Source organism: Tauraco erythrolophus, chromosome 2, assembly GCF_009769465.1.
Source record: "Tauraco erythrolophus isolate bTauEry1 chromosome 2, bTauEry1.pri, whole genome shotgun sequence".
In the NCBI taxonomy this organism is placed as follows: domain Eukaryota; kingdom Metazoa; phylum Chordata; class Aves; order Musophagiformes; family Musophagidae; genus Tauraco; species Tauraco erythrolophus.
The window spans coordinates 75044705-75066131 of record NC_141466.1 but is presented as its reverse complement, the minus strand read 5'-3'; the positions used below and the strand labels follow the sequence as shown (position 1 = coordinate 75066131).

General features: G+C 42.2%; 1 protein-coding gene across 2 annotated transcripts in view; it reads left to right on the top strand.

Annotated features, from left to right (window-relative positions):
- LOC104380562 (coiled-coil domain-containing protein 170) overlaps positions 1–21427 on the top strand; it is a 67254-nt gene that overhangs the window by 6588 nt on the left and 39239 nt on the right. The window contains exon 1 of one of the 2 annotated variants that reach the window (XM_086631480.1): positions 14974–15063. The exons of the other annotated variant lie outside the window; for it this stretch is intronic. Within the exon in view, the coding sequence (XP_086487606.1) occupies positions 14974–15063 (90 nt within the window). Of the gene's footprint in view, positions 1–14973; positions 15064–21427 lie in introns of those variants that run through there. 2 annotated transcript variants of the gene reach the window in all.

Here is a 21427-nt window from a genome sequence, read left to right as displayed (position 1 = left end):
TATAATGCCAGCGATAACCACAGGTTTATTAGAAAATGGTGGCAAAATTACCCATAGAGTCTGACTGGGTTACGCTCTTGTCTAGAGCTGCTAAAATGAGGTGAATTTACCCGTGGTAGCCAAGGTGGCCGTGTTATAGGGAACAGGAGTAGAGAAGTTTCCTTTTCCATTTTACATGCGTATTACACAGTGAAAAGGAGGGCACAGAATGGCTGTGTTTGAGTACGTTCTGGAAGCGGAGCTATGGCACGGGAATTAGAGTGTCTGTGTGCTAGAAAGTGGATATAGAAAGACTTGTGCTTAACGGTTAACCCAAGACAAGGGTAGGCTTTGGCAGGCCTGAAGAAGTGGGAGGGGGAAGATGGGGCAGCATTTTGTACCTATTTCAGGCTCTGAAAATGTATTTATTCAAACAATAAAGATGGATAAATATGTTCCAACTGCTGATGTCTTTGATTATTTGTATTTCTCTTCTTCTTATATCTGAAAGTATACTAATATTTTGAAGTTGCAAGGTCAAGTGTTCAAAAACTAAGATGCTAGGAATTTCAAGAGGCAATGTGATATTCTACTTTGGAGACCTGGGTTCAGTGTTCTCAACTCCTTTGTATCTCTGGCTTAGTATTCCTAAAGGTCGAATTCATGCTTATCCCTAGGCACCTGATTAACCTGCGTAAATTGGAGAGCCAGTCAGGAGAGCTGAAGGTCAGACTGTTGAAGGTCCCTTTGACTGGAGAGGGCTCGGTGGGGGACGCTCAGCTTTGGTTGCTCCGATCCAGAACATAAACAATACGATGAATCTGGGCACTGAAGCCTGCATTTCTCATCTGTGAAAATGCTGCAAACTTGTTTCAACTGCACTTTGAAGTGTCAAGAACAGAGAGATGGAAGTTGTGGAATTCACGCAGTGAAAGCTTCCCTCCTTGTTGAGAGATAGAATGACTAGGGGAAGAAATCTGCTGTGTCTGTGGACAGATTGTTTGTCAGGTGCCGATTTAACTTGCTGGAAAGGTTTAAAAGTGTGTAGTGGACAAGAAGAGAAAGGATTGTTTCACTGCTGAGGCCACCCTTCAAGAATAGATTTGCCTCTTACACAATCTTTACACGTGCTGAGGAACTTGGTTTCATTTTTCACTGGTCGTTAATCTGTCTCTGTGCCCAGGTTGCTTTCAAGCTGTTACTTCTGGGAATCACAGTGCAGATCAGTGAAAATTAATGTTCTGAAGTTATGATAGATAGAATGCTACAAAATGCTCAGTCACTGAGGAGATGCAACAGAATTTGCTCAGTATTACCGAATCATCTCTTTGGAGGCTGTTGCATTAATGTTTGTGAGGAAGTAGGGTGATGATTTCATGAGTACTGTAAGACACGTAATTCTTACATTGGCGTTTGAGTGGTGATATAAGACATGATGTCATGCTGAAAAAAAAAAAGAAATTAAATTAGTTCTGTTCTCCTGTTTATTAAGTGAGTGCTTTTCACCTTTTGCCCGTCACAAAGAGAAGTTTATACGGTAATATAGAGTGCGACTGCATAGTTACGTGAGGAACACACAGTCGTAACTTTCAAAGATTTCGTCGCTTGACTTCTATAGCTGTAATTGCAAAGTGCTATCTATAGACACAACTGAATATGCAGCACACTTTTCTTTTTGTTCATTGGCTATATTTTTGTACAATTTGGATTGATTCTATTAAAAAAAAAAAGAAGGTGCTGTAATGCCAGTGTTATATTCTCTCATGCCACAAAGAAGTAGTGAAGACAGATATTCTGATGAGGCGCTGTGCACTGCTGTTGGGTTAGCTACAGGTCAGTTGAAAACAGGAAATTCTTTTATAGATACTCAGCGTTTCCTACTTATGTAATATAGTTTCATGAAACAGCACCATGTGCCTGCTGCATCCGAGTGGAATTTACTGCTATACAACATAAAGCATACGTTACAACAGTAGCATGTGCTATTGTCTTGGTTTAACTCCAGCCAGCAGCTAAGCCCCACACAGCCCCGCAGTGGGATCAGGGAGGGAATCAGAAGGGTAAAAGTGAGAAAACTCCTGGGTTGAGATAAAGACAGTTTAATAGGTAAAGCAAAAGCCACGCACGCAAGCAAAGCAAAACGGAATTCGTTCACCACTTCCCATGGGCAGGCAGGTGTTCAGCCATCTCCAGGAAAGCAGGGCTCCATCACGCGTAACGGTTACGTGGGAAGGCAAATGCCATTGCTCCGAATGTCCCCTGCTTCCTTCTTCCTCCAGCTTTATATGTTAAGTGTGACATCATATGGTACAGAATATCCCTCTGGTCATTTGGGGCCAGCTGTCCCAGCTGTGTTCCTTTCCAGCTTCTTGTGCACCCTCAGCCTACTCACTGGTGGGGTGGGGTGAGAAGCAGAAAAGGCCTTGGCTCTGTGTGAGCACTGCTCAGCAAGAACCAAAACATGTCTGCATTATCAACACTGTTTCCAACACAAATCCAAAACCTAGCCCCATACTAGCTGCTACAAAGAAAATTTAACTCTATCCCAGCCAGAATCAGCACAGCTATAATGTAGCATATTTTTTTTCTTGAGTATTCAAGAAAGTTGCTTCTGTGCAGCTGTGTCACAACTGATTATCCAAAATGCTTGCACAGCATAACTCAGGAGCTACTGAACTGTATACCCAAATCCTTGAGATTTTAGTTTTCTGTGCCATTTGAAGAATAACAGCAAAAACAAGGCCATTTTCAGTAATTATGAAGACCACAACAGACCAACGTCTTTTGACTTCTATTTTTTTATTCTACCTTTTGAGCAGCTTTGTAAATCAGTTTTTGGGTGATAGCAATGATTTTCATTTGTGATGAAAAAGAGGTGGGAAAGTAATGTCATAGGCACAGTGAAAGCCAACACACACATCTGTCTGAATACTTGATAATTCACAAAATTTTACGAAAAAGTTAAACATCATTATGCTATTTCAATAGCTTGGAAAGCCAGCTTAAAATAATTCAGGTCTTAGTTCCTGGAGCTTTTTTTTTTTCTCTAGAACAGATTTTACACAAAAATGTATAAAACTCATTTATCCAATGAAGTTCTGAAAGACATAGATGCAAGAGATGGGTATTGTGAAATGTTCCTCTTCATAAAGACGGGGCAGTATTAGGGAAGTTTCGATCTTGTTACTCTACCAGTATTCTTGCTCAAATTTCAAAACCTTAAAAAGCATGGAGAATTTCTTAAAATGTGTCTGTTAATTACTTATTAAGGTTGATGCAGCCGATGGTGTTGTTATCAGGATCACTTCCCAAAGTGATAGGTGCTCCATATGTTCTCAGCAAAAATGGAAATATTTTAGTGTTACACTTGCTCTAACTAAAATATTTCCAAATTACTTTGTTTTACACACCTTCCTGATGTCCCATAAACTGTAACTATTGTTGAAATAGTTCCTTTAAAGTTCGTAGTGTATTTGCATTCACGGTTCAACTACTTAAATGCTTGTTCCATGTGAGGCACATTTGTCTCCTGTACTCTGTCAGACAACATAGGAAAAATATTCACCTTATTGCATGCAAATTATCACATGAAATGTTTTCAATCTAAAAAAAATAAATCATGTCTAAAATATAAATTCCAAAATAGAATTTTGTACAGAACTGTTAGTTTGGTTTGTTTTTTTTTTCATTAAACGGTTTGTTTACAAGCCTTCTGTTTACCAAAAATTACAGAACAAAAGTTTAGGATTATTTTTTTTTAATGCAAAAATATAAGTTCAAAATCACTTAAGGCTTACCTGAGGATTTTAAAATAAAACTGTGAAAATGTGCTGTTAAAATGGTCCTTTTATTTCTTTCCAATGTAACAGTGGCAGAAAGCATGTGGGAAAAAAAGTCCTATACTGTGGGCTGTTTATATTTTCTTGTTTGATTGTTTTTTTTTTTTTCCTAAAACAGGTTTTCAAAACATCTGTGAATTTTTATTCTAGCTGATACAGATAAATTTCTATTTCTGTTACCATTACCCTGGAAATAAAAAGGCTACTTAAATAAATTTGTATAGATTAATTAATCCACAGCTTTACAGTTGTGAATTCTGCAGATACCTTGTGAGATTTGGTTTTATTTACTCTTCTTTTTGGCTCATTTGACTTTATTTCCACTGGGAAAGAAATATAAAATGTCTTATTATGATCACATACAATGAATAAACATATTCAGTAGTTGTATGATGCTTTTGTTTTTATAACTTTTCAATAAGCCAAATAACCATAGTTTTTCAGACTTTCTGTGAACAAATTTTCACGCTTACAGGAATTTGTTTTCTTTCTTGGGATTCTACTTACTTCTTCCAAGTCTTTGAAGAAGAATAAAAGATTAAGAGCTGAGCAGGCTAAGGTAAGAAATATCAAAGTATATATTATAGGCTTTTTTGTTTGCTTTCTTAATGTTAACTAATTGATTACTCTCATGTTATCATGGTAAGGCTGGTGCTTTCTGAGTAACTGTAATTGATAAAGGGCCTGATGATATTCCCCCTTTACTCTGCTCTTGTGAGACCCCACCTCGAATACTGCATCCAGTTCTGGTGTCCCCACCATAAGAGAGACATAGATCTGTTGAAGCATGTTCAGAGGAGGGCCACAAAGATGATCCAGGGGCTGGGGCACCTCTGCTACAAGGACAGGTTGCGGGAGCTGGGATTGTTCAGCTTTGAAAAGAGAAGACTTCGGGGGGACCTAATAGCTGCCTTCCAATACCTGAAGGGAACCTACAGGAAGGCTGGACACAAGAGTGTCCACTGATAGGACAAGGGGAAATGGGTTTAAGTTGAAGGAGAAAAGATTTAGATTAAATCTTAGGAAGAAACTCTTCAGTACAAGGGTGGTGAGACTTGGGAATAAATTGCCCAGAGAAGTTGTGGCTGCCCCTTCCCTGGAGGTGTTCAAGGCCAGGTTGGACGGAGCCTTGAGTAGCCTGATCTTGTTGAGAGGAGTCCCTGCCCATGACAGGGAGGTTGGATTAGATGATCTCTAAGGCCCCTTCCAGCCTATGCCATTCTATGATTCTATGATTCTATGATACAGTTAGTTGCACCTTTCAATGTGCAGTTCATACTGAGTTTTGTCTCCAATCGCAGTATTTTGCTCAGGGATTAATTTTAAAGAAGGACTTATTTGTTACCAAATTCGGAGACACGGTGCCTGGCACCTAGGCAAATGGATGATGGAGTAGAGACAGAAGGCATCCAGGCCTCCTATTCCCTGTATGGAAATGGCTGCACAGAAACCCTGTGCATTCAGTGTAACGCTGCTTAATGCTGACATGAGGTGCAGGAACATCTCCGGGCTCTCACCCCGGAAGTTCAGGCACCTGCAGAGAAAGGCTTTCCGCCCCCTTACCTGTTAAAACGCAGAACGCTGTGCGGGAGGTAACCATGTAGAGCTTCCTTGAAACAGCAGAGCAAGGCTCCATCTTTGAAATGCCTGTGTATATTAAAATAGCACAGCAGAGAAGGACCTGCAAACTGGTAAATGCATGCTTTCCTTCAGTGGTGGTGTTTGTAGAAAGATTGTTCAGGAAACTGAGATCTGGCTTTTGACAGCCATTCACGGCCTGGAACAGGTCTCAGCTCTTATCTCCCACTTTCCAAGAAAACGTCTTAGCTGTCATAGATCAAGAAATTTATTGGGTTCTGGTCCTAGATGGCTTATGTACATACATAATCATTATTTTGGTCTAGGATATGTGTCTGTAAAATACAAAACCACTCTGGAAAGAGGGTTAAGGTCCAGGAGTGCTCCCTCAAGCTGGCTGAAGGATCCCTTCACCTGCTCTTCCTTCCATCCAGTGAGTCTTGTGTTACCTGCATAACGGCCCTATTTAAAACCAGGGAGTGTGTGTACCCATGGTCTAAGGTTAGGGAGTCAGGAGACGAATTAAGTCCAAATTCCTCCAAGCAGAGAAGGGCCTACAACTTGCTGTGAGGACTCTAGTATCTTTACGTGAACAAAAAGTGTCCCTGTCTCTCTGTAGTTGGTTGTGTTCTTGATTTGAGGCCATCCTGAATTAGTGCTGCGCTTTGGGGTGTGTTGGATAAGCAGTTATGACTGCATCAGTGGTGTCAGATTTGGCCCTTAGAAGTTTTGTTGCTACTTTTCTGGATGGTGATGGAGCACTAGCAGGAGCCAGTTGCCCCGTGCAAATCAGGGAGTTTCCATATATGTGCAAAAACCGTAAGTTCCACATTCAGGGAATTTCCAAAATAACAGCATGAATTGAGTTTAGACTTTCAAAGACTATATCTGGTTTAAGTTCCCCAAGCTGAAAATGACCTAATATATCAACAGTAGCTTTCAAAGAAGAAGCTCTTAGATTTTAAAAGAAAATAATTTCTTATGAGCTTTCCTGACTTACTTTTTTTTTTTTTTACCATACTTGAGTTTTGATAGCTGCAAGTATCATTTAATGGAATATTTTGCCTTTGCTTTCGTTTAACGTTGTTTACTTCTCGCTGATGTCCTGATCTGGAAAGCAGCTGTGGAAAGTGTTTTATTCTGTGTCCTGTCTCTCCTGCGTCTGCATACATAGACAGATAGAGATATGTCAGTCTGTGCATAAAGTAATTTTAACGAAATATTGCTTACATGGACATTATCTTAGTACTCCTCTTGTTTCTCCTTCACTAAAACATAGCTTGTATTTTGGATATAATGCTTGAATTTACAAGTTAAAAAGTTCAACTGTAATTTCCAAAACTTCAGAACACATTCTTTGGGAAGCTTATGTACAGTGTCCATCACAACATGAAGCCTTGCATTTTCATTATTGCTGTTTGCCTTGTGTTGCAGAATTAACTTTTTGTTTTCAGTCCATGGTTATTCTGCCCTTACGAGATAAGAAGGCATCTAGTAATGCTTTCATAAAAATGTTTAGTTGCTGTTTGTCATCCAAAGATATTTAATATCTGCTCGTGAGCGGCTAAACTGTTTTATTGTCACATAGGAGGCCTTCAGGAAAACCTCTCCAGAAGTAATTTATTTTTCCCTAAAGGTTCTGGGAAATGATTTGCTCAAACCTGAAATATGGTGTGTGTGTGGGAATCATGCTTAAACAGACTCTATGTTAAAATCACTTCTTTCCCAACTCTGATTAGTTCCCCCATACGCATATCGCATTTTCACCACCCCACTTTGTCCCAGCGGAGAGGTCCAGGGTTGTAAAACCAACTGGCTTATGTCATTTAGAAGATTTACTGACTTCAGAAGATGTCTACATCAGTTCAGCTGAGCTGTGCAAATTCACATGGGAGGAGGACAAACTCAATGTTTTTAGGGAAAAAAAGGACTCCATTTTGGTTACGCAGAGGAACAGCTATACTTAATCAGACTAAATAATCCTTCTTAAACTTGTCCACTATCAGATTCACAATAGTAACTGGTATCAGACACAATTTACACACATTCACAATTTACACACACTCACAATTTACACACACACATCTTAATCATATTACTTAGTGATGTTGTCTCTCTGCTTTCCCATATAAGCCTATTTTTTCATGATAATATAATTGCGTTAATACCTTTTCCACCTTGAAGTCTGTAAATGTGTTATGAAATTACCTCCGGAGAGGCAGGATCTCCTTTTGTTAACTAAAGTTGTATTTTCAAGCATATGTTAGGATCTCTGCATTAAATCATCTGTCACTGGTCATGAACCAGGCTTCTGTGTCAGCTGACAAAAAAGAAATGGGAATAAGTCCTGTCTTGATTTCTTCATTATTTTTTGAAGTAGGTAAGCTGAGGATAAGGCACTCCTCAAGAAAACTTTCTCTACTACAGGGTGTGATACTATTGATCCGAGGGGGTGGAGGAGGAGCACAGCTTGGTGTTGGGACACACTGTGCTTCTGGAGTTGATAGATTTTGGAAGGCAAGCAAATGAGAACCTTGGCAAGCTGTGCCCATGCCAAGTATTTGTAAAAATGTGTCTGCTTTAGTTATTCTAGCTAAATTTGTAGATAATGAAGTCCTGTGGACTAGATTTCCCCTAAATCTCTTTCAGAGAAAAACATTTCAACTTCCTTTTTAGTGCTGCTAGTGTACAATTCTTTTCTACCTCAGCTATAGCTGCGTTTAGGTATTGAGTGTCTGAAAGGTGTATATGCATTCAGAATATCATTTGGAATTTGTGTGCATGATAAAGCACAAACACTTCACCTTCTTAATATGTTGTTGATGTTGATGGCTTGAGGCTAATCATAGAATCATAGAATCATAGAATCATAGAATCATAGAATCATAGAATCGTTAGGGCTGGAAGGGACCTTCAAAGGTCATCTAGTCCAACACCCCTGCAAGGAACAGGGATATCTCCAACTAGATCAGGTTGCTCAGGGCCTCGTCCAACCCGGCCTTGAACGTCTCCAGGGATGGAGCATCCACCACCTCTCTGGGCAACCTGTTCCAGTGTTCTACAACTCTCATGGTAAAAAATTTTTTCCTAATATCCAACCTGAATCTACCTCCCTCTATTTTAAAACCATTACCCCTTGTCCTATCACAACTGGCCCTCCTGAACAGCCTCTCCCCATCTTTCCTGTAGGCCCCCTTGAGGTACTGGAAGACCGCTATAAGGTCACCCCGGAGCCTCCTCTTCTCCAGGCTGAACAGCCCCAACTCTTTCAGCCTGTCCTCATAGGAAAGGTGCTCCAGCCCTCTTATCATCTTCGTGGCCCTCCTCTGGACCCTCTCCAACTGGTCCATGTCCTTCTTATGTTGGGGACTCCAGAACTGGACGCAATACTCCAGGTGAGGTCTCACGAGGGCAGAGTAGAGGGGGAGAATCACCTCCCTCGACCTGCTGGCCACGCTCCTCTTGATGCAGCCCAGGACACGGTTGGCCTTCTGGGCCGCAAGAGCACATTGCCGGCTCATATTGAGCTTCTCGTCCACCAGTACTCCCAAGTCCTTCTCCTCAGGGCTGCTCTCGATCCATTCTCCGCCCAGTCTGTATTTGTGCCTGGGATTGCCACGACCCAGATGTAGGACCTTGCACTTGGCCTGGTTAAACTTCATGAGGTTGGTACGGGCCCACCTCTCCAGCCTGTCAAGGTCCCTCTGGATGGCTTCCCTCCCTTCCAGCGTGTCGACGGCACCACACAGCTTGGTGTCATCGGCGAACTTGCTGAGGGTGCACTCCATGCCACTGTCCACGTCACTGACAAAGATGTTGAAGAGGGCCGGGCTCCACCCCTGAGGGACGCCACTCGTGACCGGTCTCCACTTGGACATCGAGCCGTTGACCACTACTCTCTGAGTGCGGTCATTGAGCCAATTCCTTATCCACCGAGTGGTCCATCCATCAAACCCATGCCTCTCTAGTTTAGAGAGAAGAATGTTGTGCGGGACAGTGTCAAAAGCTTTGCACAAGTCCAGGTAGATGACATCCGTTGGTCGACCCTTGTCCACCGATGCTGTCACCCCATCATAAAAGGCCACCAAGTTGGTCAGGCACGATCTGCCTTTGGTGAAGCCATGTTGGCTGTCACCCACCACCTCCTTGCTCTCCATGTGCCTTAGCATGGTTCCCAGGAGAATCTGCTCCATGACCTTGCCAGGCACAGAGGTGAGGCTGACCGGCCTGTAGTTGCCCGGGTCCTCCTTGTTCCCCTTTTTAAAAATGGGGGTTATGTTCCTTCTCTTCCAGTCATCGGGGACCTCGCCAGACCGCCACGACTTCTCAAATACAATGGCCAGTGGCTTGGCAACTTCATCCGCCAGTTCCTTCAGGAGCCGCGGATGGATCTCATCAGGTCCCATGGACTTGTGCACCTTCAAGTTCCTCAGATGTTCCCGAACCTGCTCTTCAAGTACCTGCTCCTCACAGTCCCTGCTAGTTCTTTCCACAGCTTGGGTGGTAAGACAAGAGGCTTTATCAGTGAAGACTGAGGCAAAAAAGTCATTGAGTACCTCAGCCTTCTCTATGTCCTGGGTAACCAGAGCACCAGTATCCTTCTGGAGGGGGCCTACATTCTCTTTGGACTTCCTTTTGTCCTCTACATACCTATAGAAGCATTTCTTATTGCTTTTTATATCCCTTGCCAAATTCAATTCCTTCAGGGCTTTAGCCTTCCTCACCTGATCCCTGGTCACTCGTACAGCTTCTCTGTATTCCTCCCAGGCTATCTGTCTCCGCTTCCACCCTCTATAGGCTATCCTCTTCATTTTCAGTTGGTCCAGGAGCTCCTTGCTCATCCACGCAGGCCTCCTGGTCTTTTTGCCCGACTTGTTCTTCGTCGGGATGCACCTCTGCTGAGCTTGGAGGAGGTGCTCCTTGAATGTGGACCAACTTTCCTGGGCCCCTCATCCCTCCAGGGCCGCCTCCCACGGCACTTTGCCCATCAGGTCCTTGAAGAGGCTGAAGTCTGCCTTCTTGAAGTCTAAGGTACAGAGCTTGCTGAATGGTTTCCTTGCTGCCCCATGGATCTTGAACTCCACCGTGTCGTGGTCACTGCAGCCAAGGCTGTCCTTAAGTTTCACATCGCCCACCAGTCCCTCCCTGTTGGTGAGCACAAGGTCAAGCATGGCACCCCTCCTTGTCGGCTCCTCTATCACCTGCAGGAGGAAGTTGTCGTCCACGCATTCCAGGAACCTCCTGGACTGCCTGTGCCCTGCCGTATTGTCTCTCCAACAGATGTCAGGGTGGTTGAAGTCCCCCATGAGGACCAGGGCTTGTGACCGCGAGGCTGCTCCTATCTGGCTATAAAGCGCCTCATCTGCTCTGTCCTCCTGGCCAGGTGGCCTGTAACAGACCCCTACCGTAACATCCCCTATCCGTCCCCGTCCTCTAATCTTGACCCATAAGCTCTCTGTCAGCTCGTCCTCCGACCCCAGGCGAAGCTCCACGCACTCCAGCCGGTTGCTGACGTAGAGAGCGACACCTCCTCCTTGTCTCCCCTTATATAATAACAAAGCTTTTTTTATAGTGTTATTAAAAAAAGAAATTTTGTTTTCAAAACTAATATTAAATGTTTTGATTCAGTCTTTTAATCAATTGTTATGATGTAATTTTTAAATTACAAGATCTGTGAACAATAGAATTAACGAGGCAAAACTTCCTTTTCCCTCTAGATTCTGTCCCATGGGTACCTGAAGACCTGGTAGTTCCCCTAACTTCCTGATGAGGCATTTGAAAAAACCCACACCAAGCCCCGACAAAAAACTACAAGCAAACTTCAGTACAGATTGTAATAATAAACAGAAGTGTACTGCAGGCTTTCCATACAGTTAGGGCATCTCAGTGTTTATTCTGTGCTTGGCTGTCTGTGTTTCACAATATTTGCAGGAAATTAAGCATCATTCTGACTTTGCCTCTGTCAGATTTTCTTGAGATTTGTCACGAATTTGGGAGAAAAAAATTGTTAACGAAGTATATGCCTGCATGCTTAAATACTATGATTGCACTTGGTTCTTTTGAGATCAGGTTAAAATACAATGCTGAAAGATGCCTTTTTTTGTAGCGCTTTTTGATTTTTTTTTTATTTATGAAAGTATTTAAAAGCAATTCAAATAATAAAAATAAGAGCTCACCTTCCATTGAGTTGATCATTCCATTCTTAAGAATGGGTTTGGTTCTGAGGACTTTGTGAATTCTTTCTTGACGAAACAGTGTTTTAGGGACCTCTTTCCTAGATCAGGTTTGTTATAGTGTCTGTGCATCTATATATACCACTCTTGCAGTGCTCCTGCAGGCTCCAGTAAGCTGCTCTTTTTTTTCTCTTTTTTTCCTTTTTTTTTTTTTTAAAGTGGAACTCTTGTTTTATGCTACTCATTTCAGTTTTCTTTGTATTAAGTTCTCATTTTTCTTAAGTTTCTCTTCTCTGTACTGATTTGCTAGCAAAATGCAGATATTGATACAGGAATGTCATTTTAGCCTGTGATGTACTAAGCACTTTGAAATGCAATCTAAGCTAATTTCTGTCACTTGCTAGGGAATCTCTGGTTCAAGTGTCCAGAAACATGCAACTGTTGGAGTACTCGGAGCAATTGCTCTCCATCCATCCACCCCGCACACGATACAAAGGATGTCTCTTTCATTGGGTGAGGGGAAAGCTATCCACACTGTCACGTGACTTTTAGCTTTGAAATTATTCTGATACTTCCATTCTCATTTACTTAAAGAAAATTAAATAGCAGCAGGTATTTAGGAACCTGCAGACCTACCTCAATCATTAGGTCTGATTTTGGAGAGTACTGGCTACTGGAATCAGGGTTTCATATCCCCAGTCAGTTTCAGCATCTTTCCTCAACACTGAGCTCTTTCAAGGAAAGGCAAGATTATAGTGGTTTTTTAATTATTATTTTCTGGTTTAAAAATTAGAGTGACTTTATTACATATATAGATTCAGGAGATTCTGCATCATTATCTGCTCAGAAAGGCTGAGAACATCCTGTCCGTCTATTTTTTCATAACACAACATGAAGAATCACATTCATGAAAATGACTTCTTAAAATTATTTTTAACTAAAAATCCTGAAGTAACCCTTCTTAAGCCATTATTTCCTGCCCCTGTTACGGAAACAGAGACACGAAGTCCTTTCGAGAATTCTACCTGTAGTATTCAGCAAACAAGCCTAAAGCATTTTAAAGTGTTAGCATCCTGTAGTAAGATACTTTTTCTTAGACAAATGGCTTGAAGAGTGGATATTGCACCCACTCAAACTGCCCCATTCTTTTTCGGAGTGCTATATGAAATGTCATCCTTTTTTTCTTGCCCCTTTTGTTGTTACTCTCGGTACAGTTCAGCAGATTCAGCATTTTTAAAAAGCCAAATAACTGTATAGATCTACGGTAAGACACAGCTGTGTGAGCATTCTCTCGCCGTCACCAAGGCTGTAGAAGTGGCTGAAGTATAGCTCTTGAACCAGCCGTGGCACTGCAGGACTAGCGATGGGGAAGTGCGCTCAAGCACACGTGTAGGAAACTTAGGACAAAGTTTCACAATCATTTAATCTTGCATCTGCATGCTGCTCCAGTAGTGGGACAGATTAGGCTGTAGTCAGATGCTGGACAAATCCAGGATGATATTTTTGTCCAAATTTGCAGAGGACGTTAAAACTTGTGCCAGATTTATGCTGGTTTTATGCAAGACCGGCAGTACAAATTCAATCTGTCAAAAATACTTAATAGATTTGAATCACAGAATGAGTTTACACTGGATCAGCATTTTGCACCATGCGGCAGTGGCAGCTTTCATCCAGTAGCATGAGTCCCGCGTTTGAAATTACAAAAAATTTGGTTGGGCTCCCTAGCCATCAGCATAGTATTTGAGGTACCTCGCTTAATAAAGCAGTCACAGACTCAGAGGAGGGAAAAAAATATCAGGAACACTATCCTCACAAAGCTATTAAGGCTTTGTGTTACTCGAGATTTGTATCACTTTGGAACAAATTTTGGCTTGGGAATGGAATGGAATGGCATTAAACTGGGAGCTAGGCATTGCCGCGGCGTTTCTCTCTGAGCTATAAGGAGACAGCCTGGGTGCACAGTTCGCCTCTGGCCAAGCTCCCTGCTCTTTTCCTCTGGCTACTTTCTCACCTGGCTCCTGCTGAGAGTTTGTCACCATACAGCCAGGGTCCCTTCTCCCAGGCAGCAGGCGCTGGGCTCAGGGAGTCACCTGCAGCAAATGCTGCTCGCAGTTACCTTCTGGGCGCCCCCATCTGCTCTGTCCATTCTAGATAATTTCGATTCAGAAATGCCCCACTGGTTTCACTCCTCTACTGCAGCAACAGTGAGGGCATTTGTGTAGACAGTCCTCAAGAACAACGGTTTTCGTAATACATTTTCATACCCTCTATGCCATCCTGCGTTGCTTTGCCCATGAGGATGAAACGGAAACGTCCCACCAGGGACCTGTCATCACCTCATACACCGACAATGACCGTGCCTTTCTCTGGACGCTCCCCGAGATGGAGGCAGGTGGCTCCCGCTGCCTGTGCTGCACGGCCTCAGCCCCACACAGGGCTCCGTTTCCCCATGTCTGTTCCCAGCACTGCTTTCTCACACTAAGCGATTTTTCTCCTTCCCTTTATGAGTTTAGCGGCAGGTTCCAGCCGAGGTACAGCATTGTCTAGCTCTGTGCTTTAGCAAAGTAGCATTTGAAACTGGGTGGTGATCCACACTGCTTGGGCAGGGGTCTTCTCTGTCCTGGGCAGCAGCAGTGAAATGGCATCAGGAGGACAAAAAAAAAAAAAAAATTGGTACTATTTCTAGTTTTTCCATTTTCTTTCCCAGAAAATACGAACAAGTCAGTGTTCTTGGGAAAGGTGAGATACATTTTGACTTGTGAGTGAGTACAGAGATGGTGCAGGACCACACCAACCCCGGAGGCACTGGGGCACGCCTAATTGAGCAGCTCCCAGGGTCTTCAAAGCAAGCTATGTGCAGCACTGATATACCTGAAGGTTTAATTTTTCTCTTATTGCTAGCTGCAGCTCCTCTCTTCCCATGTTTATCTACTTTATTTGGGAGGGAGGCGAGGAGGAGGAGGTCCCCTTTCAGCTGGAGGTGTTTTAGCGTTAGTCAAGGCAGACTACTCCTTGCGGGAGGTGCTCGTTTTGCAGGCTCTGGGAGGGGGAAACTGCCTGAGTAAGGGCTTGCTGTTGTTAAAATGTCATCTGCTTCGCTTGCCTCTGTTTTGACTTTTTCGAGGAAAAGTTTGAGGTGATTTTCTCGGGTTTATAAAGTTTTGTCGTGCAACGTTTATTTGAAGTGGGGTAAAAAAAACGTTTCTGTGAGCATCCCTTTGTAAAGACTGCCCACCATCAGGCTCCGAGCACTGTGTCCCGCTTCCCTAACCAGGGGACTCCATTGCTGCCGCCTCGCTGGAAGCCCTGCGGCCTGCCCCGGCCCCGCTGCCCGGCAGGGGAGGCCGCAGGCCGCGCCGCCCGCGTCGCGTTGCCATGGAGACGGCGGCACCGCGGCGGCCGCCATGAGCGGCGCCGGAGCCGGCAGCGCCGGGCCCCGCGCGGCCGCCGCCGCCCCTCGGCCGGCTGGCAGGGGCCGCAGCGCGGCGGCCGAGGTAGCGCGGCGCTGGGGAGCGGCCCGGCCCCGCGGGCCGCCTGCGAGGGTGGCGGCGGTTCCGGCGGGCTGCGGCCTGCCCCGGCCCCGCTTCCCCGAGGGAGAGCGGGGGTGGGGAAAGGCCGCCGGGGCGCGGAGGAGGGGGGCGGCCCCGGAGGCCGGGGCTGGCGCGCTGCCGCCGGCGGGGTCGGGCCGCTGCCAGGCGCCCGCGGGCTCCCGTGAGAGCCCCCGAGAGAGCCCCCGAGGCTGGCGCGCCCCGCCGCCCGGCACAGCGCAAAGCTGGGCGGGAACAGAGGGGCGGAGGGGAAGGCGGAAAGGGTGGAGGGTTTTGGTTTGGTTTGGGGTTTTTCTGCAGTTCCCCTGTTAGAAAATAAAGCCCCGATTTTGGAAAGAGCCCCCCCGCCGCCCCCGGTCTCCGATGGCTTCCTGTCGGCTGTTTCTGTGGAGGGTGACTGACACTGAGGCTGACTGTAAACCTCTCCTGCAAGTTATCTTTTGAATTTTAAGTTTAATTCCGCGTTTTTTAAAAAACACCTTGTGCAGCTGCAGAGCTGTACCTGGCGTAGACGTGGGCTTCAGCCGTAGCTCAGTGAACTTCAGCTGATCGTTATAGCTTATCTTTACAAATTCAAGGACGAAAGGCTTTTTTTTATTTTTATTTTTTTTTTTATTAACTGTTGCAAAAGGGAGTATCTTTCATGGAGTAGGAATTCGTAGTTATCTAAGAATTTCTTCTTCCTTTGAAACTGGTTTACTGGCTTTGATGTCGATTTAAAGGAGATGCTCAAGGATATTGCTTAGAAGGATCAAACTCTTGTACTAAAGATAGATCAGAAACGTTGTAACAGTTTTGTATTCCAAAGGGAAAACACTTTGTTAGTGCATGAACAGCTCAATATCTCCTTAGTAATTGAATGTCGGTTTTGTCATTGTGCTATATTGTTCTGAGACAAAAAATATGGTGTTTTGGTGGTTCATTGTGGCAAAATCAGCTGCCTTTACATTAAATCTAACTTGTTTTGACCCAATTACTAAGTTTTTGCCTGCACTGCTTAGTTAGAGTTGACAGTAACCTGCCCTGTGTCCTACCCTGAAATCAAATAGTTTGTGAAGGTTGCTTTTATGACTCAGAAGCACATTAAAAACTTTGTATTTATAAAATGTGGCTTGCAAATGGCAAATTTGCAACTACAGGACTAATCAGTCTTAATTGCGTATATACCCACACGCTTAAATATATCTAAAATATTTGCCTTTCATTGACTGTAGTATAGTAGGCATTGTAGGAAAGTTGCAAGAGTGTTGGTGTTGCATGATGATCTGTTTAAGTATCTCATTTAAGCTATTCTCTTACAAAAGTCATTTAACTCTGTTCAGCACTGATAAAGTAAAGCCAGTAGAACAAGTGGTTTGCAAAAATCCCTGCATGAGTGTCACATTTTCTCCTACATTTTGTCTTAGCAATTACCATTTTTATTATTTTGGGACTAAACACAGCTACTCCTTTTTGTTATTCGTTTTGGAGAAGCTGTGAGACAAAATTGTCAGGGGAGATTCAGATTCCTTAATTTAGTCATACAAGCAAAGGATGAAGTAAAACAAAAAACATATTAAGCAATATTTACAGTATGTGATGTATCTTTGTAATTGCCTTGAGATGACTGCTGTCTTTCATCATATTACATGCATTTATTACATTTAGATGCAAAATCACCTCACCCTAACAAAGGGGAAAACGAAAGATGAAAAAGCTTTAACTTCTGCTTGTAACAGTAGAGAGTAAGACTGAAATTTTGATTGTCACAAAACTTTCATTTGGGTCTATTAATCAAGCTTGAAATTGACGTCTTCAGTAGATGAACACCACCAGGGGGTGATTTATATGTTTCAGTAATACCTTCCAGTGATTACTGCAAAGGGAGGAGGGTAGGGCTAAGCAGTACCCTTCTGAAAGGAATTCAGAAAATCTCTTTGGTAATTTATTTGAGCTGTTTGGAACACTTTACCTAGTCTTCTGTGTTTCTGGAACAGTACCCTAATGCATAAAAACTCCACAGGCGTATAACAACAACAAAAAAAGAACTTTTCAGAACTGCACACGCACAAACTGCAAGCAATAAGTTAGGCCTAGTTACAGGCAGAAATCAGAGAGGGGAAAGAGGGCTTCTCTGAGTGGGAAGTGATAAAAAGTAATTGGATGTTTCTGGCATTTTTGTAATGTGAAAGAGAAACTGACAGAACTGAAATGGTTTAGAAATGTTACAAATTTTGAAATTGATGTTAATAAAGCGTTATCAATGCAAATATTTTGAGATCTCTGATAGGCACATTGGGCAAAGAATTATCTAGAAAGAAGTCAACCTTGGCCAAAATATCAGTACAAGATGGTTAATTTGTGAACAGTTGTTTGTTTTGTTTTGTTTTGTTTTCTTGAAATTATTCCAGTTCCTGTTAGCCTGTTTTCACATGAGTTAACAAAATCTGACTTACTGTGTAACAGTCGCTTACCCATCTCACGCTCATTAGTGTGTGTAGCTGCTGTGGCTTTTCTGAAACGACATGCCTGCTGGCTGGCTGGCTGGCTAGCTGCTGCTATCAAGCAAAATTTGCAGTAGCCAAGTGCTACTTGGCTTCCCTCCATTTGATTCAGAAACGAATCTCTAAAAACTGTCCAGCACCTGATTTTCATGTAACTTGTAGCTATTTATATAAAGATTTGCTTTTTATCCTGCAGATCTAATGAAAAAATGATATTCTAAAAATTGTCTGTCTTTATCCTAGTATATTTTGCAAAATAAAATAAAAATTGAATATTCCCTGCACCCTGAAGCAGAATTTTATCTTCTTTTTAAATCAGTTTATAAAAGACAGTTTTGAAAATGGTCTTTCTAGAATGTTTTGATTGTTAAATCAGAAAATTAAGCTTGTTAGCTTCTGGATGGCAAGAAACTTTTAATACTAAGTTTCTAGCTGTAGTTGGAATAGTTACAATCAAAACATAATTTTTAAGCTCCTTTTCCCAGCTGTTGAACCTATACAAAACCAATTCCTCTTCATACCCGCTGTTTTGGAGGCCACCTTAGCCTCCCATGGATCCAATAGCAGGTTTGGGGACTAGCATTTCCTTGTGATTTCTTAGGGAGATAAATTATGTGTGGAAATTTTTCAACTGCACATTCTTCCCAGTACTTTGTGCTGAATGTCATCTTCATTCTAGTTGCAGCAAATAATAATAATAATAAAGTCTGCTGCTGCATCGTATTTTCAGAAATTAGAACAATTTTTATGCATGTATACATCTATGAGTATTAATTTGTTTTAAGAAGAAATATTATGGATTCAGGATATCTCATTTTGTTTGTTTTCTGAGTATGAACTGTTATGACACTGGGATTTATAGGAAATATTGAGTAGCCCAATAAGTCCAACCAGTGCACCAAGTCCTGTATAAATATGTGGGTAGAAAGGATCCACTAGTTACCTTAGCATCTGAGGAGAAAAAAAAAAAGTAATTCAGTTAAGATAGACCACATGCTTATGGCTCAGATTTTTTTTTTTTTTTTTAAATTTATCAGTGTAGAAGAGATGCAGGATAAAAGGAGAGATGAAATAAAAACTTAGAGTACATGAAAAGCAGTGGCAAAAAGAAGCAATAGCTGCACAAAACCCCACTGTGCAGCTGGACCAGTGAACGTAACTCAGAGAAGCCAAAGTTAAGATGCCTGTTTTAGTTAGATGTGGGTTTGAATATTGTGGAGGCCCTCAAAGCTCGTAGGCTACCAGGGAAGCTTTCCTATAGTGTTCTGCTTTTACACCCTACTTTGCTGATGGTAACCTATGGCATATTTTAGTAAAGCAGGTCTGTGAAAAATTAATGTCATGTGTCATCACATTGTAAATCTATTGAATTTTCAACCTCTCTCCCCCAAATTTTTTCTGCAGAAGCAAAGGAAAGAACAGAGTTGACCAAGGTTCATGAGTCATTATTTTTGGTGTGCCAACCCCAATGTGCTTAAGAACTTTGGAAACAGGAGGAAGAAATCCCTGCCCTCAGTAGCATCCATCTGCTAAGGGCAAGAGGCAATGCACTGGCGAGTCACTGGGGGTAGTGGTCAGTGCTTAAATGCTTTCTGAGGGCTTTCTCTTTCAATAGAGATTTTTATACGTGTGTATATATATATATATATATAAATGTGTGTATATATATATATATATGTATAGGGAAAGGGGAGGGTCGTGGTAGCAGCATTTACCAGGGTTGAAATAAGAAATGTAGCTGGAAATAAAAGAAAAGCTGACAAGAGCAGAATGGGAGTGACTGACTTGAACAGTTGACTGGTTTCGGAGTATATGGTGAGGTCTAAAACTACTGAATGTTGTTGAAGTTCTGTTGTTTCTGAATCAGGTGAAATTTGCCAACTACAGGCTGGATTCCAGGGAGGTGAAAGTAGTTATCTGGTAAAAAATAAAAACAAAGAACCCCACAATGACAACAATGACCTTATGTTTTTGATCTTCTAAAGAACACCTATTGCTAATAGAGCCAAAAGTCCAAGTAGATATTACTCTTAAGTATTATAAATATACATTTACCTTCCATTTAGCATTTGAAGTGAAATGAAAACCTAATTTTCTTGGTAAGTGGAAAGGGATTGAAAAAAGTTAATAATGTGAATGGGAGAAACACCCAAAACCTAGAATATTTAGAGTTGGTCGAATGATAAATAGTAAGATTTCTCCTGCCTACTGCCTCTTATTCTTTTAACACTTTATTAATTCTATTTTCTTAACAGTAACCATTATAAACTACATAATACTCATGAAACATTACAAATCCGATTTTTTCCAGAGGTACAACAGTACCACATCTTCATTACAAATTTTACCCCTACAGTACAGTCATGCCAAATTAATTGCATTGTTGTAGTATGATTAATGATCAGACTTGCGAATGGCTGCTGGCAAAACATAGAAAACCGTTTACTTAAAGCATGCCCATTCCCTGCCAGAAATGTGACACTCATACCAGCTTTCCTAGAGTGGTGTCACCATGTATGATTAGCTTTGTATTTACTAAGGCACTGGAGTATGCAGAGACCTGCTTCTGTAAATCTCGTTAAGACTGTAAATGAGTGAAATGGTAATTCCCATTGACTTGTGCACCTGGCTTCATTTCAACCTCTTTAAAATCCTTCTAGATGTGTATCTGCATCTTTAAAGTACTCATAATTTTAAAAGCTAGATTTGTATGACAAATGTAGATTTCAGAATTTCCAGCTGCAAAGGGTTTTCTTATGTTGATTATTGCTGCAGAACAGGGGGGCTTCTTTCTTCAGCTATGCTCTGAAATTTTCTTCATTTCATCAGTTTTGAGATGTATTCCTTCTTTCTGTAGAGTCATAAGTGGTTGTGTTTGTTTAGGGAAGAAAAAGAAAACATACATTAATACAGTAATGTAAATATAATGACATACATAAATAACATGCACAGCATTAATGTTTGCAAGCTCCAGCCATGGTTTTTGAGCCCTGGTGTACTACAGAACAAAAAAGCCCTCTCTACATCAAAGAATTCACATGGGTGTACAACATGAAACAAATGGGGTAAAGCAAAAGGGAAGACAAAGTATCAAATGGACAGCACATGCCTTCCCTCACTCCCTCAGAATGGTGATAAAGCGTTGAGAAAATTAGCAGCCCTTTTATCTCGGAGCTTGTGTGCTCTGCTGTACACGGCCGTGAGCTGTACGACAGGTATCAGTCTGGCTTGATGAGAGCGGCAACTCCTTTGTGAAAGAGCACAGCCGAGTGTCTTTGAGGGAGGTGAAGGTAATTAAACTTGATGGATCTAATCCAGTGCGTACTAGTACACTGAAAAAAGATTAAAGAAAAGAGTAGAAAATATTATAGAAACTAATCCAAGGTAATTTACCTTCTGCTACAGTCCAAACTAGTAGTTTTGCCTTTATTGCCCAGGGATTTCTGTGTGCGTTTCTTGGTAGAGGCTTATTTCACTAGACGTTCATCTATTTGGAAGGCTGTTCAATGTTTTTTTTTCTGTTTAGAATGGGTAAGAACTGACCTTGTAATTTATTTCAATGCTCATGTAGAAGAGTATGAAGTGAAGACATCTTGTTTGTCGCTATGGGAATGTCTTGTTTCAACAGCAGTCATTAGCTAGGGGAGATGTGCATTTTGTGATGCATATCTAAATGTGTTGGGACTGCAGTTTTGTTTCAGTCCTATGTGGGAGCTGATGGAATAAAAATCTCATGTTCTGTCCTCTACCTTGTGTGCTTCCAGCATCACCTAAACACAGTTCTGTTCTGAAGATGTTAAATTTCATCATTATTTAGTCAGTACTAA